General features: G+C 47.4%; 1 protein-coding gene across 1 annotated transcript; it reads left to right on the forward strand.

Moving 5' to 3' along the window:
* The first annotated feature begins 8,371 nt into the window (after positions 1-8,371).
* Positions 8,372-17,277, forward strand: PPP1R35 (protein phosphatase 1 regulatory subunit 35). The gene is made up of 5 exons (XM_081168143.1): positions 8,372-8,531; positions 10,584-10,801; positions 12,550-12,982; positions 13,982-14,112; positions 16,963-17,277. Exons 2-5 carry the CDS (start codon positions 10,598-10,600, stop codon positions 17,134-17,136), a joined length of 942 nt encoding a protein of 313 aa, XP_081024269.1. The 5' UTR covers positions 8,372-8,531; positions 10,584-10,597; the 3' UTR covers positions 17,137-17,277.
* The last annotated feature ends 136 nt before the right edge of the window (positions 17,278-17,413 follow it).

Genomic DNA, 17,413 nt, shown 5'->3' on the forward strand with positions numbered 1-17,413 from the left:
TGGCTCAGTGGCCAACCTGACAGCAAACGAAATTATTTATTTGGCCAGCTTATTCCACATACATCTTGATTCGCTTACGCGGTGGTTAGACTATATTGGACTTTTGTCGAGCGCTTCCGGGGTGTGCTTGCCTCTGCCTGGGAATGCTTAAAAACAAAAAAAATTCTGTGATATTCGAATGGATAGTGCAATTTTTAAATTCGGACACACCGAAAAACCAAAGCGCCAAAGTCGCTTTTGGTTCAAAATGGCGCCTGGCGTTGACGCGCCAACGAAATCTACCCCCTTCAGGAAAACTCGTTGGCGAGGATTTGGAGACGATATCTCAAGAGGCGGCCAAACTTATCCCAAAACAAGGGCCAAGTCACACCCAAGTGACGTTTGTCCACCATCTTGATTCAAAATGGCAGCCGGGCCAAAATACAGGAAATCCGCTGTTCCAAAATATAGAGAAAACTGGATCCAATTTGTTTTGTTGGGCAATTATGTGAGCCTTAATCCCAATTTCCTGTGTGGGGTGTTCACACACAATCCCGTTCACCTCACGAGATATCCAGGAGTGTTATGAGAGAGCGAGAAGAAACTTTTCTCTACGCACTGGACACATTTCCTCCTCATTTCCTGAACAGCAAAAACCCCACACCAATTTCTTTTTTCAAAAAATGAATTTATTTAATCCACTTTAACTGCACACACTAAAAGTTTCTGGCGTGCGCTCAGACCCCTGACGCAAAAAGCGGCCATCCTATATCTCCGTCCCCCCGTTAACCGAATAATGGTGAATTATCCAGCCCGTTGGCCCCACAACCTCATTCAGAGACCCCTCTCTGCCCCACAGAACTTGTCGGGGAAAAATCCAGCCATTATGGAAGGTCAGCAGCCAGAAAAACTGTGGCCGGCTTGGCGGCACTTTGCTCTCCTCCCCGTTGCCCCCTGGGTTATCTGGCCTGGCCAGCTGCAATCAGCCTCCTGTGGGTCAGCCGTGGGTCAGGAAACAGAAGGGGCACTGCTAGCCTACGAAGACCAGACACAAGCCATTTTTGGGGGGGAGAGATATCGCAATTGTTTCATGGGAACCAGAGGTGATTTAAAATAGCCAGCGGGGTGCTTCCTGCTGGAAAACGGCACCGATTTTATAGAATTGTATGGTTGGGAGGGACCCTCAAAGGTCATCCAGCCCAACCCTCCTCTTGCAATGGCAGGAAATTTTTATCCAATGTGATTCTCGAACCCAGGGCCCTGAGATTATTAAGAGCCAAAAGCAAAAATGTTCAGAGATTTGTTGGGTTAGAACAGGCTTCGCCGATCCGGCGCCACCCCAGAGGCTTCGTACTACAACTCCCAACCGAGGGGCGCCAGGTTGGCTAAGCCAGGATTAGAAAGAGGGTCGCATGACTCTGGAGACCGGATTTCCAAAACCCCCTTAGGAAGTGGAGAGGGGGCGCTGCTGCAATGATTTGCCCTGTGAAGGCAAAAGGGGTGCCGGGTTCTGGATTTGAGTCCTACGTAAGTTGCAGGGTGCCCGTTTTAAGAAGACATGTGGGGAAAAGGAGGGGTGTTTTAAGGGAGTTTTTAGGGGACGCAGTCTGATTTCGATCACATTATCTAGAATAGACCCCCCCTCTTCTTCTTCCTCACCCCCCCAAGAGGGGCGGATGGGGGGGGGGGTTGTCCGCACTGACTTTCAGCAGCCCATTCTCTCTCCCCCCCTCGCACCCGGATCCATTTCCCTGCTCTCGAGGGTCTTAAATATCATCCCGGAGAAAAGATAAATGGAGATATTAAAAACACGCAGGGATGCTCGACAGATGAAGACCATCTGGGCCGGTGTGTTTTGGGGGGGGGTGGGCAAACACCCCCCTCCTCTCCATCCGGGATCCATTTCTTTTTCCTGCCCCCAACAAACCACCCCACACTTTCCCATCCCGTCAGCAGGCCTCTTTCCGCCCCCCCCCAAAAACCTCACCCGCAAAGGGGTTCGCTATCGGTACCCTTAAATCTTAATTGGGGGGTCTCCTTCCTCTTTTATCTCATGTCAGGAAGTGGGGTGGGGGTCCAGGATCCCCTCCAAGTACGGATGTGGGGTAGAAATTTATTGGGGTGATGTGGGGCAGAGTGGGGCGTGAGGCCAGCCTAATTCGAAACAGGCTCTGTTTTTATGGAGCGCTCAGAACTAGCCAGTCGGAGGACCGCCGTCTCCCCCCACCCTAAAAAAATTCCCCGAAAAACACTCAAACACCCCCCCACCTCCGCCTTTCCTGGACATCGCTGTCTGGAATCAATTTATGTCTCGAGTTATGAGGCCTACCCCGGTTTTCCCAGCGTATTTAAATAAACGGCAACCCCCCCCCCAAATCTCCCCATTTTTGTGGGTGCCACCGGGATTTAGGGTTGCTAGGCGCTGGACAGCACAGAAACTGACACGGTAGAGCGCGAGGATGAGGGTGGCGAGTTCGAATCCCACGTCGAGCCAAAGATTCCTGGCTTGCAGCGGGTTGGAATGGATGACCTTCGGGGGTCCCGTTCCAACTCGACAGTCCTGTGACGCCAGGAGCTCGGATGGTGGTGGAATCCCCTTCGCTGGAGGTTTTCCGTTTTCAATTTATTTAACGTAATTATTACAAAATACAAGCAAAATACTGCAAATACATACATATGTATTTCAGACAAGCACACACATATAAAAAAGAATAGAAAAGAAAAAAGGAAGAAAAGAAAGAAAGAAAGAAAGAAAGAAAGAAAGAAAGAAAGAAAGAAAGAAAGAATAAGGAGAAAAAAAAGAAGAATTGGAAGAATTTCTTCCAAATTTCCTTTACAAATATCTCAACAATAAAATTTCATTGATTGACTTCCGTCGCTTACACCGCACTCCCTATATACATTCTAAGCAAAATTCTATCTGTTATTCCGTATTTTCCCCAATCTCACACAAATATTCTAATCCAATAAGTTTTCTAAATCTATTCTAAACACAACCAATGCCTTACACTTAACCTTTGCCTACATAAATAACCATTGAAACATTTCCATCGTTTCCGGAGGTTTTTAAGCAGTGGGGTTGGAATAGATGACCGCGGGGTGTCCCTCCCTGAATTTGAGCTCCCCCGCCGCATCTCTTTTCGCCCCGCTGACCCTCTCCAGGAACCCAGGAGGCGCTTGGACCTTGTCTCCATCTTTAACTCGCTGGCTTTCGGCCCCTAAATCCTATTCCCTAACAGATGATCTCCGCAGACAACTGGATCAAGACGGGTCAGGGCTGCCGATTCTCTTAGATTTGTCAGCAGCCTTTGACATGGTCCGTCAAGATCTTCTGAACCACCGCCTCACCGACATGGGGATACTGTGCTCTTTTATCTCTGGTCAGGGACAGAGGGTGGCACTAGGGAGGGAAATGTCGTCGCGCCACTCCTTGGTATGTGGAGTGCCGCAGGGCGCAATCCTCTCCCCGGTGCTTTTTAACATCTTTATGTGATGTATGGAAGTGAGAGCTGGACCATCAAGAAGGCTGATGGCCGAAGAATTGATGCTTTTGAATTCTGGTGCTGGAGGAGACTCTTGAGAGTCCCGTGGACTGCAAGAAGATCCAACCTCTCCATTCTGAAGGAAATCAGCCCTGAGTGCTCACTGGAAGGACAGATCCTGAAGCTGAGGCTCCAAGACTTTGGCCACCTCATAAGAATCCCCATTCTTGTAACTTGAAGCCATGGGTTCGAGTCCTGCTCTCTGGAGTAGCAGAAGATACAAGTCCATCAACCCTTGCTGGCCAAGCAGGTCCCCTACGAAGACTGGAAGCATGAGGGGCAGCCCTCTCCCCACTTGTGATTGGAAAGGGCAAAAAGAGACCTTCGCACGGCGCCTAGTTAGACTGCGGAACTCCCTCCCACAGGAAGACATCAATTTGGATGGCTAGACTATAAGAGAGACAAATTTATGGGATATTGATGGCTACTTGCCACAGCTGCTGTATACAACAACGACATTAATAATAATAATTAATAATTGTATTATTGATACCTCGGCCATCTGGCTGGGTTTCCCCAACCACTCTGGGGGGCTTACAGAATATATGAAACATAATAAAGCGTCAGAGGTGGTATACCTTTGAACACCAGTTACTGGAAATCACAGCTACTGGGGAGAGTGCTGTTCTCGCACTCAGGTCCCAATTTTTGGATTTCCCGTCATGCGCATCTGGTCAGCCACTCTGGACAAGATGGAGCCCCTTGAATAAATATTATAATATTAAAGCTATGTAATCACTTGAAAGGAACAATTAGGCCTAGGATAAAAATGGAATTAAATTTATAAAAAAGAAAATGTATGATAAGGAAAGTTATGTAAGATGATTAGGACTGTGATATGGTCTTTTGAAACACTGATATTGGAAACTGCTACATATAATTACTAAGAAATTCAGATGGAAGAGATATGAAGATGGATGGTACTTAATTTTAATTAATTAAGTGGTAATATGTTGTATGTATTTTTTTCTTTTTCTTTTTTGTGTGTGTCTTTATTATTGTTAATCTTTTCTTTTTTTACTATGTTCATTTTTCATTATGTTTCATTATGTTCTTATTATCATTAACATTTAGCTTTCCTAATAATAATAATAATAATAATAATAATAATAATAATAATAAATTGGATTAAAAACTCAAACCGTCTTCCCAAGAAGTGTTGCCATTTAAACCGCAAGTGCGGAGAAGGAACCCCAACAAAGAAAAGTGAAGGTGTAACCAGCCCTCTGCTCGATGGCTTTCCTCGTCTTCTAATTAATCTATACAAATCTGTTGCCGGCAAATCTTGTTATTGCTTCGTATCACTGGAGCCACACATATCTTACCCGGGAGGCGGGTTATTGCTTTGTTCGTTTTTTTGCTCCTGTTTTTATTCCACATTCTGCGTTTTTATCTCATATTTTTTACGCTGTGAGAACTTGGGACGAAGGGCGCTATGCAGATTTAATAAATAACAATAATAATTGCAGGGGTTGGACTAGATGACCGCTGGGGGTCTCATCTAACTCTGCGAATCTACGATTCTATGAAATATCCCAGCATATTCTAGTCTTTGCTCCTCCTGCTCTGAAAAAGGCCCAGAACTCCACTTCCTCGAATTCAACCCTATGAACGTTTATGGGAAATAAACCCCATAGGAATAAATTGAGGAAAGATGGTTAGGATGAGACGGCAGGGATTTCAGCTCGGGGACAGAATTACCCGGATTTTTTTTGGCAATTTTGGAGAGTCCTGTCGCCCTTCCGCAGGGGACCCAGGAGTCCGGAGACAGGAGACATAACACATACACTCAACCCAAAACAGAATTTTCTATCTCGGCTGCTGGCAGAAAGAGGGGAAGCCCTGCGCTATCATTTCTGACAGTCAGCAAAATCTATTATTTGGCTGCTTCCATTATATATCTCCCCTGCAGACCTCTCCCGTTCCCATCCACCCAGCGCTCAGGAAATTCCTGCACCCGCTGCCAGGCATTCATCCGCGGCGGGTTATTGTTCTGCCACCGACTGCAGCGGAAACCTTTATCACAGAGGAGAGGGCAGATCTATCCGTGCAAAAAAAAAAAAAGGGGGGTTTTTTCCAGAGGCTCTTTGGGCAAAGACTCAGCGCCGCTCGCCGCCGCTCATTGGATCTCCCCGCCTCCTGCGGCTGCGCCCATTTCACAGATGAAGGGGCCGGAAAACTGAGTCAGGCCGGCAGAGGGAACTCCAAGGCTTCAGTCAGAAGGGGTGCTTTGCCAGGGTCCTTGACTCCATGGGCATTGGCTGCGTCTGCCAGCGGTTCTTCAGATCCCAGTCCCTGTGGATGATGGGAGTTGTAGTCCATCACCCTCTGTGGGTTCAAATTTGAGAAAGCCTCCCTTGTGTAGTATTTTTCAAGGGCACCTTTTTCTAACCCGGCCCTGGCCAATCTGGGGAGCTTCCTTTAAAAAAAAATAAAAATATTGATTTTAACATATAAATTATAAAATGTACCACAAAACTTATCACTCATACAGTCTTTTTAGACTTCCATCAGCACCTCTGATGATCCACCGTTTTAACCACTTCTTATGCATTTCTTAACTTTATATTACCTTTAAATAGCTTAACTAACCATCCCCCTTCTCCATTTTTGCAATTCTTCCAATAATACTCCTCACAAAACTTCTTGCAAACCTACAAACGTCGTCTGACCTTCACAAATACTTTTCAAATAGTCCGTAAATTTACTCCAGTCTTCCGTGAATTTCTGGTCCCGCCGGTTTCGAATCCTTCCTGTTAGTTTATCTAGTTCTGCATAGTCCATTAACTTCATCCTCCATTCTTCAATCGTCGGTAATTCTTCTTGCTTCCATTTTTGGGCTAATAATATTCTTGCTGCTGTTATTGCATATAAAAAGAGCTTATATTTCTTTCTATTTATATCACTCCCAACAATGCCCAATAAGAATGCTTCTGGTTTCTTTATAAATGTATATTTCAACATTTTTTTTTCCATCTCATTATATATCATCTCCCAGAATCATTTCACCTTTTTACATTCCCACCACATGTGATAAAATGTTCCCTCTTTTTCTTTACATTTCCAACATTTATTGCTGACTTTATACATTTTCGCTAACTTAACAGGTGTAATATACCATCTATAAATCATTTTCATCACATTTTCTTTTAGGGCATTGCATGCAGTAAATTTTAAACCTTCTTTCCATAATCTTACCCAATCACTCAGCTGTATATTATACCCAAAATCTTTGGCCCAGTGAATCATAACCGACTTAACCTCCTCGTCCTTCAAATGCCAATCTGGGGGGCTTCCAGATGTGTTGGACTACAACTCCCATCAGCCCCTGAAAAGCACTGATGGGAGTTGTAGTCCAACACATCTGGAGGGTGGCAGACTGGCTTCCCCAGGGAGAGAATCTTGCACCAGGCAATAAATTGACAACAAATTTCCTCATGTCATAGCTAAAAGCACAAACCCCTCTTGAATTTTGTTTTGTTTTTCCGTGGCCGGGGAGATTAAAAGGCAAGTGGTTTTCCACCGATAGCCTTATTACAGTTCTTCATTTTTTCCTTCTTAAATTTTTATTGATACAGCAAAAAGAAAAAAGAACACAAATACCAAATTACACACAGGAATAACCATAGACACATAATTTCCTTAACAAATAATAAAACATATATTGGTCTTAACACTAAAGACCCGACCTCCCGTCTATTCCATATTTCAATTTCGTATTATTTGTTGCCAATACACACTTTTATCATAATTAAACTTTTTCTAAATAATATCTAATTTCTTCTATCTGCCTTGCAACTATTACCGAAGTTCCTCGAATGCTGCAACAGAATTTAAACTACTATATCTATTTTTCAAATATTCTTTGAAAACCTCCCGTTTTGAAACAAAACCCTGTTTTGATTTATTCTTTAGTTTTTCTTACTACAGCCTTGTTACAGTTCTTATGCTGCATATAATATATGGCACATATATAAAATCTCACTACAAACGCTCTTGAATAAGGAATGGTTCATACGCGGAAAGGTACAAATATATGCAGGGGTATCTTTAAATCTTGCTGGGCATGTTCCCACCGGCCTCAGTGGTACCTCTGGAAAAAGATGGGGGGGGGGGAAATCAACATTTTTTAAAATAAAAAAACCACTTTCTGATTTGGATGGGGCAGCCTAAAGTCAAATTGGTTTGGTAGGGAGTGGTTAAGTGTCGGGTTTCTGTTTGCTTTTAAAATAAACCTACTGCAGATTCAATAAAATAAAATAAAATAAAATAAAATAAAATAAAATAAAATAAAATAAAAAATAAAAAATAAAAAAATAAAAATTAGAACCACTGAATCATAGAACTTAAAAGTTGCAGTGGATTCAAATGGACACCTAGAACGGTTTCCTGAGCCTCCTGAAATTATTATTAATAATTACTTTTATAATAATAGCTATGAATATTATTAATTATTTGTTATTATTAATATCTATGCCGAGAGCTGGTTTCGAACCCGCGGAGCTGTGTCTTTTTTGGCCGCCATCTTGCATTCAGAAAGAACCTGATGCGCAGGCGCAGCTTCTGCACCACCTTAATTAACCCAGAAGGCCGCTCTTGCCTCCCTCCCTCCCTTTCCCGCCGCTCATTCTCTATATAGAGCGCTCCCAGCTCGGCCGCCATCTTCGATTCACAACGAGGCTACGCGCCAGCCCCCGCTCGGCCCCGCCCACAGCCCCGCCCCTCGGAGGTTACGCTTGCAAAGCCTCCTACCTTTCCATAGAGGGCGGGAGTGTTACGCCGCGGGAATTGCCGGACTGGGCCTTGCTGCGCCGCGCGACTCTATCGTTCTCCATGGGTTTAGATAGAGCGTTTTCAGGACAGGCGCCATCTTGGACCGAAAACGAGGCTGCTCGCTTCCTTTTGCACCGCCCGCTTCAACCGTCCCCAGGTTCTTCCCCGCCGGAGGCAAAGAGTGGAGTTTAGACGAGGGAGAAGCCGAGAAGTGGAGGGGCTTGGAGATAAAAGGGGGTAAGGGGCCGGGTTGGAAACTGGGGGGGGGGAAGGTGGGGTGCAAGGGGGAAAGGGGTGCAATGTGCAATTTGGGCTTTGCAGGAAATGTGCAAAGGCGGGAGGTTGCAAACTGGCAGGATCCTGCAAAATACTCCCCCCCTTAAAACATCAAAAGATCCCTGCGGCATCCGGATTCCACCCAGGGCCGGACTAAGACTTTTGCAAGCACAGCAAAAATTTATGCTGTGAGGCTCCCCGCCCCCTCCCAATATGTAATTCAAAATAAAAACAAAACAAAACACTAAACTTGCGCATGATGAATTCTGCATATCAGTTAAATAAGCAGGGAGACAATATACAGCCTTGTCGTACTCCTTTCCCAATTTTGAATCAATCAGTTGTTCCGTATCCAGTTCAAACTGTAGATTTTTGTCCCACATCCTGCAAAATAAAAGGTAAAGGTCCAGTCGTGGCCGACTCTGGAGTTGCGGCGCTCATCTCGCCTTACTGGCCGAGGGAGCCGGCGTCCAGCTTCCGGGTCATGTGGCCAGCATGACTGAGCCGCTTCTGGCGAACCAGAGCAGCGCACGGAAACGCCGTTTCCCTTCCCGCCGGAGTGGTACCTATTTATCTACTTGCACTGGTGTGCTTTCGAACTGCTAGGTTGGCAGGAGCAGGGACCGAGCAACGGAAGCTCACCCCGTCATTGCGGGGATTCGAACTGCCGACTCTCTGATCCGCAAGTCCTAGGCTCTGCGGTTTAACCCACAGCGCCACCCGCGTCCCCTCCTGCAAAATACTCCCCCCTTAAAACATCAAAAGATCACTGCGGCAGCTGGATTCGACCCAGGGCCGAACTAAGACTTTTGCAAGCACCGAAAAAAATTATGCTGTGAGGCTCCCCGCCCCCTCCCAATATGTAATTCAAAATAAAAACAAAACACTAAAATCAGTGCTGTTTTCCAAAATGGCCCAAGGCTTACATGTATGCTGAAACGGGCATGCATGGATGTCATGCGCAACGCCTGGCTGGATCTGATTTCCTCGTGTTATTTAATGTTAGGACACCGTCCACCCCACCCGCCTCCGGTTTAGGTGGGGATAAGGAATAAAAAGAGAGCAGTAAAATGGGTGTAGAGTGGAGGGCTAGGAAGTTTCTATCTAAATTTTGGTTTTAAACGCAGTGTAAGGTAGTCTCTATGGGAGTAAATTGTATTTAATTATGGTATATCAGAGTTTTTAGGGGGTTAACCAGGCTGGGATAACAGGCTTGTCGGTTTTTGAATGTCTGGTGTAGATTTTTTCAATTTTGTTGTTTTGTATGGGACAATGACAATAAAGATTATCGTATCGTCTAACGAAGTCCTGATTTTCCCCTTGATGAATACTGGGATGCAGTACCAATATCAAATTCGCAGAAATAAAAATCTCATTTTCCTCATGTCCCTGCTTTTCTGGTGCCCTAAACAAGCGACAATCACTACCAGGTGGGCGGGGTAGAAATAATAAATTATTATTATTTATTATGGCAGTGAATTCCATAACTATCCATGAGGGTGGGCTCCTTGCAATAAAAACAGGGGCGCTTATCTCTTCCTCCTGAAGCTCCTCTGCTATGTCCCCCCCCCCAAAAAAAAGCAGAGACCACTTCTCGGGCTTAGTTAGGACAACCTGGTGAAATCCAGATGTTTTGGACTACAACTCCCATCAGCCCCAGAACCTAGTGCAAAACAAGCGGAGAGCACCAGGCGGGGGACTGTCTGCTCAGAGCAGACGTTTGGAAACAGCGCCCTCTGCTGGCGGGTTACTGGAAGTTTGCACTGCTGCCGCTTACATATTGCATCATTGGCTCCCAGAGTGTGCAGCAGCGCCCCCTGGGGGCCGGTGGGATTAATTGTGCATTTAATTGTGTTTTGAAAGTCATTGCGTTACTTCTCTCCCTTAGCTGTTCTGCACAATGCTTTTTTATAGGGTAGGGAGTTTATCGAACCAAGGGGCAGTAGAGTCGGCCCCACCTGGCCTCAAAAATTGGAAACCACTGGTTTGAATACTCTTTTCTCTTATCTGCAGGTTGCATTCGTCCCATGATGGCTGCTGCCCCCACTCTCACCTGCAGCGATGACAGAGACAGCCTCCCTTGCGCTGCACCCGTGCCCCTCCCACCCCCGACTCCCCAAGGCTTGGTCCCCGAGACTGAGATGGTGCTCACCCCCGAGCGAGCTTGTGTGGGGAGGCCGGGGGGCGGGATCCTTCGGCGACCCCAGCAGGGGAAAGCACACCGTAGACAGGTAAGTGGGAGCTGGGAGCATGAGGAGGAAAGTGGAGAGGAGGTGGTTTGAAACTACCAAATCCCTCGCCAGATTTCCCATTAATTGGGAAATCTATGCAGGACGGCGGGACGCGGGTGGCGCTGTGGGTTAAATCACAGAGCCCAGGGCTTGCCGATCAGAAGGTCGGCGGTTTGAATCTCTGCGACGGGGTGAGCTCCCGTTGCTCGGTCCCTTCTCCTGCCAACCTAGCAGTTCAAAAGCACATCAAAGTGCAAGTAGATAAATAGGTACTGCTCCGGCGGGAAAGTAAACGGCGTTTCCGTGCGCTGCTCTGGTTCGCCAGAAGCGGCTTAGTCCTGCTGGCCACATGACCCGGAAACTGTACGCCGGCTCCCTTGGCCAGTAAAGCGAGATGAGCGCTGCAACCCCAGAGTCGGCCACGACTGGACCTAATGGTCAGGGGTCCCTTTACCTTTATGCAGGAAGGCACAGAGGTAGGACTCGCCCACACCCTCTCCAGAGGGCAAGGGATGTAGTTCAGTGGGAGAGCATCTGCCCTGTATCAGAAGGCCCCTCGTTGCACCCCAAAGAGGGCTGGGAGAGGGGCCCTGGAGAGGTGCTGCCAGTCAGTGTCAGCAGTATTGAGGTATATGGACCTCCATGGTTTGGCTTGGCTTTCCTGTCTTCCTGAGGTGTTTGCTGCGCAGAACAGGTTGTTCTGGTGCTTTTAGGGACTTTTTTTCCCCCAAAGAGGGCCAGATTTGATGAAGTGAGCATGTGTGAGGGCCGACCAAAGTTGTTGACCTTTTTTTTAAGGATTGAAGAGTTGTTGAGGTTTCAACAACAAAAGGATTTGGACTCCTTGGCTGGTTTTGAATAAACATCCGCAAATCTATTAGTAGAATATATGACAGTTAATGCAATGATATGTACAATCTTTAACATGCAGAGAATAATATGTGCAAACAAATCAGAGAGGGTAGCTGAGGGAAGTCCTTAGAGGGTGGGAGAAGGAGGGAAAATGTTATTGGTTATTTTGATCGATAATTTGTTTCGTTAAAATGGTTTAATAAAAATATATTTTTTTAAAAAAAATATTTTTATTAGGAATTTAAACAAAGCATATTATCTTAAAACATATAATCCTTAATTCCCCCCTCCCCCCCATAAAACAACCCTCCCTCCCCGCCCGCCCCCTGACTTCCCTCAGTTCCAATCTCTGGTTTCTCTATAGATGCTATTCTCTGCATGTTACAAAATTGTATAAATCCTTCATTTATCTGACTGATTATTATCTATAAAATGTTTGTGAGTGTTTATTCAAAGCCTGCCAAGGAGTCCAGTTCACTTTGCTTCTTTAAATACTTTGCAAAAGGTTCCCATTCATCTTTAAAGTCACAGTTATCCTTGTCCCGCAGTTTATGTGTCAATAATAAAAATATATTTAAAAAAGAAGTTGTTGAGCTTTTTTTTACAATTCCCCCCCCCAAAGCTATTGAGCTTATTGAGTTATGGAGCTTTTTTAAGGATTAGAGTTGTCGACCGCCTTTTAGGATTTTGCCCCAGGAAATAAACAGCCACAGAGGCCGGAATAAACTGACCGGCAGGCCGGATTAGGCCCCCGAAATGGACTTTGGACATGCCTGGTCTTCTGGATTTGCTCCTGGATTTCCCCCTGAGCCTTTTCTTCTGCGGAAGACGTTTCTCGTTTTAGCAAGCTGTTCACAATTCACCTCTTCTTCCCCATCTCGACTGTCCCTTTCCAGGTTCGTTTCAGGCTGGGATCCAAGTCCGATGACATCGGGCCGGTCCCCTCAGATGCCCCGCAGCCTGAAACGGAGGTTGCCGTTCCTGCGAGGCGGGGATCCTGGTCAGACGATGTCCGGACGGTCAGCCTCAACCCCCCCAAGCCCAGAGTGGAGGTGGTCCACAGCAGTGCAGGAGAATCTCCCATCACCATCACGCTGGCGAGAGAGCCCTCCCTGAGTCCGGCAGGGGAGGAGAAGGAGGAGGAGACAGAAGAGGGATCGTGTCCGCCCCACAACCTGCTGGCCGGCCCCGTTCCCCACAGCACTCTTGCCCTGGTGGCAGAAGTCCACGCCGTCCGGGAGCAGGGCTTTAATGCCCGGCAGGCGGCTGAACAACTGGTGCAGCGCTCTTTCGTCGCTCGCTGCGCTGTGGAAGCCCGGGCTGGCGAGGGTGAGTATCGGGAGATGAGCGTTGGGAGGTTAAAAAAGAAAAAGCCCTTCTTTGTGCAGCGCGTGGTTAACCTATGGAACTCCCTGCCTCAGGAGGGTTATCAATGGTCGCTGGCCAGGATTGCCTCCACATCTGGAGGAAGCAAGGCGGCTTAATTCCAGCTGCATAAACAGCCTCGGTCCAGTATACCTGAAGGAGTGTCTCCACCCCCATCGTTCTGCCCGGACACTGAGGTCCAGCTCCGAGGGCCTTCTGGCGGTTCCCTCATTGCAAGAAGCCAAATTACAGGGAACCAGGCAGAGGGCCTTCTCGGTGGTGGCACCTGCCCTATGGAATGCCCTCCCACCAGATGTCAAGGAAATAAACAACCATTTGACTTTTAGAAGACATCTGAAGGCAGCCCTATTTAGGGAAGTTTATAAACTTTTCGATGCACCGTATTTTTCGCTCCATAAGACACACCTAGTTTTTAGAGGGGGAATGCAAGAAAAAAAAAATTCTTTAAAGGGAGCTCTGAGCAGAGTCCCAGGCTTTCTCCCGAGGGGGGAGAAGGGCAGCCCGTCTTTAAAGGGAGCGCGGCTCTTGGGGGCTTTTCCGGGAGGTGGGGGAAGGGACAGAGGGGCTAAGCCAGAAGCTAGAACAGCAAGAGGGATCTCTGCGCAGTGAAAGCAGCGATCTCTCTTGCTGTTCTGGCTTCTGGGATAGCTGCACAGCCTGTATTCGCTCCATAAGACGCACACACATTTCTCCTTACTTTTTAGGAGGGAAAAAGTGCGTCTTATAGAGCGAAAAATACGGCACTTTTAATCTTTGTCGGAAGCCGCCCAGAGTGGCTGGGGTACAAATAATGAATTTTAGTCCGTCTTCGAACATTCAGCTCCAGGGATGGCCCAGGTTAGAGCGACGAGAGGGATGAGAACTTCTCTCTACATCCATTTTCTCCATGCCATTCCTCGTTTTATAAACTCCTCGCCTTTTCTCCCGACACACCTTTTGCAGGTATGAACATCCGTCGGGAGCAACAACTCTATCAAGGCCTCGTCAGCCTGGAAGTGCCAGAAGTTGAATTGCTCAGCTCAGCCGTGCAGGAGAAACTCGCCCTCGTCCGGACCCGACCTGAACCCAGGAAGGTGAGCAGGGGAGGGGGGGTGTGGCCTTGAGGAGTCCCCAGAGCTGGAGGAGACAGGTGACTTTAATTTTTTTTAACCATTTTTATTGATTTTCCAATAAAAAACATCCAGTTAATATATCCAATCATAATACTCCAATTAAAATAAAAAACTAAAATAAAAGAGACCAAATTCTAGTCCAAATTATAATTATTAATTTTTTGGAGCTCGCCATGGTCTGGATCTCTGAAGCATATCTCCACATCTCAGTCCTGCCTCTCCTCGTTGCTTCCATATTTTCCACATATAATAATAATAATTATAATTATTTATACCCCGCCCATCTGGCTGAGTTTCCCCAGCCACTCTGGGCAGCTCCCAATCAAGTGTTAAAAACAGTACAGCGTTAAATATGAAAAAACTTCCCTGAACAGGGCTGCCTTCAGATGTCTTTTAAAGAGAAGATAGCTGCTTATTTCCTTCACCTCTGCTGGGAGGGCGTTCCACAGGGTGGGCGCCACCACCGAGAAGGCCCTGTGCCAGGTTCCCTGTAACCTCACTTCTCGCAGGGAGGGAACTGCCAGAAGGCCCTCGGAGCTGGACCTCAGTGTCCGGGCAGAACGATGTGGGGTGGAGACGCTCCTTCAGGTATACTGGACCGAGGCCGTTTAGGGCTTTCAAGTTCAGCACCAACACTTTGAATTGTGCTCGGAAACATACTGGGAGCCAATGCAGATCTCTCAGGACCAGTGTTATGTGGTCCCAGTGACCAATCTAGCTGCCACATTCTGGATTAATTGCATTTTCCGGGTTACCTTCAAAGGTAGCCCCACATAGAGCGCATGGCAGTAGTCCAAGCGGGAGATAACCAGAGCATGCACCACTCTGGTGAGACAGTCTGCGGGCAGGGAGGGTCTCATCCTGCGTCCCAGATGGAGCTGGTAGACAGCTGCCCTGGACACAGAGTTAACCTGCACCTCCATGGACAGCGGTGAGTCCAGAATGACTCCCAGGCTGTGCACCTGGTCCTTCAGGGGCACAGTTGCCCCATTCAGGACCAGGGAGTCCCCCACACCTGACCGCCCCGTCCTCCCAAAACAGTACTTCTGTCTTGTCAGGATTCAACCTCAATCTGTTAGCCGCCATCCATCCTCCAACCACCTCCAGGCACTATTTTGACGCTTTATAATTCTCCGTCCCTGAGTCCACGATTCTCAATCATGTCAGACATCATATACTTTTTCATCGAGACAGGTGACTTTAACCCCACCCCCCCCAAATTTGGAAATAGCAGGTGGGGTGTCAAGCAACGGTCCAATGGGTTTACACCAGTGTTACGAGCGTCTCTCCAAGCTGTAGGTCCAGCAACGGGGGTGAATGTGCCGAGTGATGTCCTGTGGAAGACGGGAAGGAGCGCCCTTAAGATCATAATAATTTTTTATTTATACCCCGCTCACCTGGCTGGACTTCCCCAGCCACTCTGGGCGGCTTCCAACCAAATATTAAAATACAGTGGTGCCCCGCAAGACGAATGCCTCGCAAGACGGAAAACCAGCTAGACGAAAGGGTTTTCCGTTTTTGAGCTGCTTCGCAAGACGAATTTCCCTATAGGCTTTCTTCGCAAGACGAAAACGTCTTGCAAGTGTTCCGGTTTTTTTCCCGCTTCCCCCCCTTTTTCTAAGCCGCTAATAGCCTTTTAGCCGCTAATCCGCTAAGCCTTTAATAGCCGCTAAACCGCTAATAGCGCTAATCGGGTTGCTTCGCAAGACGAAGAAACCGCTAGACGAAGAGACTCGCGGAACGGATTAATTTCGCCTTGCGAGGCACCACTGTACAGTAATACATCAAACATTAAAAGCTTCCCTAAACAGGACTGCCTTCGGAGGTCTTCTAACAGCAAGCACCTTGTTCTCAAGAGTGGCCAACACCAGATGGCTCTTTTGGAAAAGCCACAGGCAGGATTCCAGCGTGGGAGCACACTTCCCCCTCCTGTGGTTTCCTGCAACCGGTGTTCACAAGGATGACTGCCTACTGACACTACTGACGACAGCTCTCTCCTTCCAATAATTTGTCTAATCCTCCTTCGAAGTCCTCCTAGCGGTGCTGCAATAAGATTGCCAGCACATTTGCAAAGCTAAGGTTGCAAATGGTTGGTGATCCTGAATTGCAGGGGTTGGAGCGGATGTCTGTTGGAGTCCCTCACGGCCTCCTGCAGGAGGGGGTTCCACAGTTTAATAATAATAATAATAATTTTTATTTATACCCCGCCCTCCCCGGCCAGAGCCGGGCTCAGGGCAGCTAACACCAATAAATCATAGTAAAAACGTAATAGGGGAAGGGAAAAAAACACCAATTTAAAATACAGGTTAAAATGCAATTTAAAATGCAGCCTCATTTTAAAATAGCTGATAAATCAAGACCATATGGGGAGGGAAACATAATGGTCAGACTGAGTCCAAACCAAAGGCCAGGCGGAACAGCTCTGTCTTGCAGGCTCTGCGGAAAGATGTCAAGTCCCGCAGGGCCCTAGTCTCTTGTGACAGAGCGTTCCACCATGCTGGGGGCCAGTGCTGAAAAGGCCCTGGTCCTAGTTGAGACCAATCTAACCACCTTGCGACCTGGGACCTCCAAAATGTTGTCATTTGTGGACCTTAAGGTTCTCCGTGGGGCATACCAGGAGAGGCAGTCCCGTAGGTACGTGGGTCCTTTAAAGGTCAAAGCCAGCACCTTAAGCCTGACCCTGTACTCCACCGGGAGCCAGTGCAGTTGGTAAAAGCATTGGATGACATCGTGCTTCATTACGGACTTTTAACATCACACTTCATTAAGGACTTTCCCTCCTAAGCAACTGTCCCGTCTCTTCTCTGCTAGGAACTGGACTGCACAGGCCCTGACCTCCTGGCCTTCTATGACCCGGAGCAGCTGTTCACGGAGAGCCCGTTCCTGGAGGTGGAGGGTCTGCCCCCTCTGAAGCTGCAACCTCGAACTCGGGACCCAGCCACCACTTTCTTCATGTACCGGAAGCTGCGCCAGTGGGACAGTTAAAAGGGCCTTAGGTGATGATGGCCAGTCTGTCCCCCAAAACTGGACTCAAGACTGCCGTGTGGCGCAGGACTATTTATTCAAACAGGACTCCCTTTTGCACCAGAGTTCGCTTTTCATACATAAAACTTAACTGGAAGCGCATGTCCTCTCCAGTCTCCCAGTTATTGATCAACAGGGTGGCGTGTCTTCGCCAGAACGCCAATAGCCGCCCCAGAGTCTCTTTTAAAAAACCGCTCAGACCCTCTTTCCCCGAATGTGGAGTTTGGCCCAACCTGCA

Source organism: Podarcis bocagei, assembly GCF_964188305.1.
Source record: "Podarcis bocagei genome assembly, chromosome: 13".
Taxonomy (NCBI): Eukaryota; Metazoa; Chordata; class Lepidosauria; order Squamata; family Lacertidae; genus Podarcis; species Podarcis bocagei.

Coding starts and splice junctions, on each gene's coding strand:
- PPP1R35 (XM_081168143.1), top strand. CDS start 10,598: ATGATGGCTGCTGCCCCCACTCTCACCTGCAGCGATGACAGAGACAGC. Junction 10,802..12,549: donor GGAAAGCACACCGTAGACAG/GTAAGTGGGAGC, acceptor GTCCCTTTCCAG/GTTCGTTTCAGGCTGGGATC. Junction 14,113..16,962: donor CCCGACCTGAACCCAGGAAG/GTGAGCAGGGGA, acceptor CTTCTCTGCTAG/GAACTGGACTGCACAGGCCC.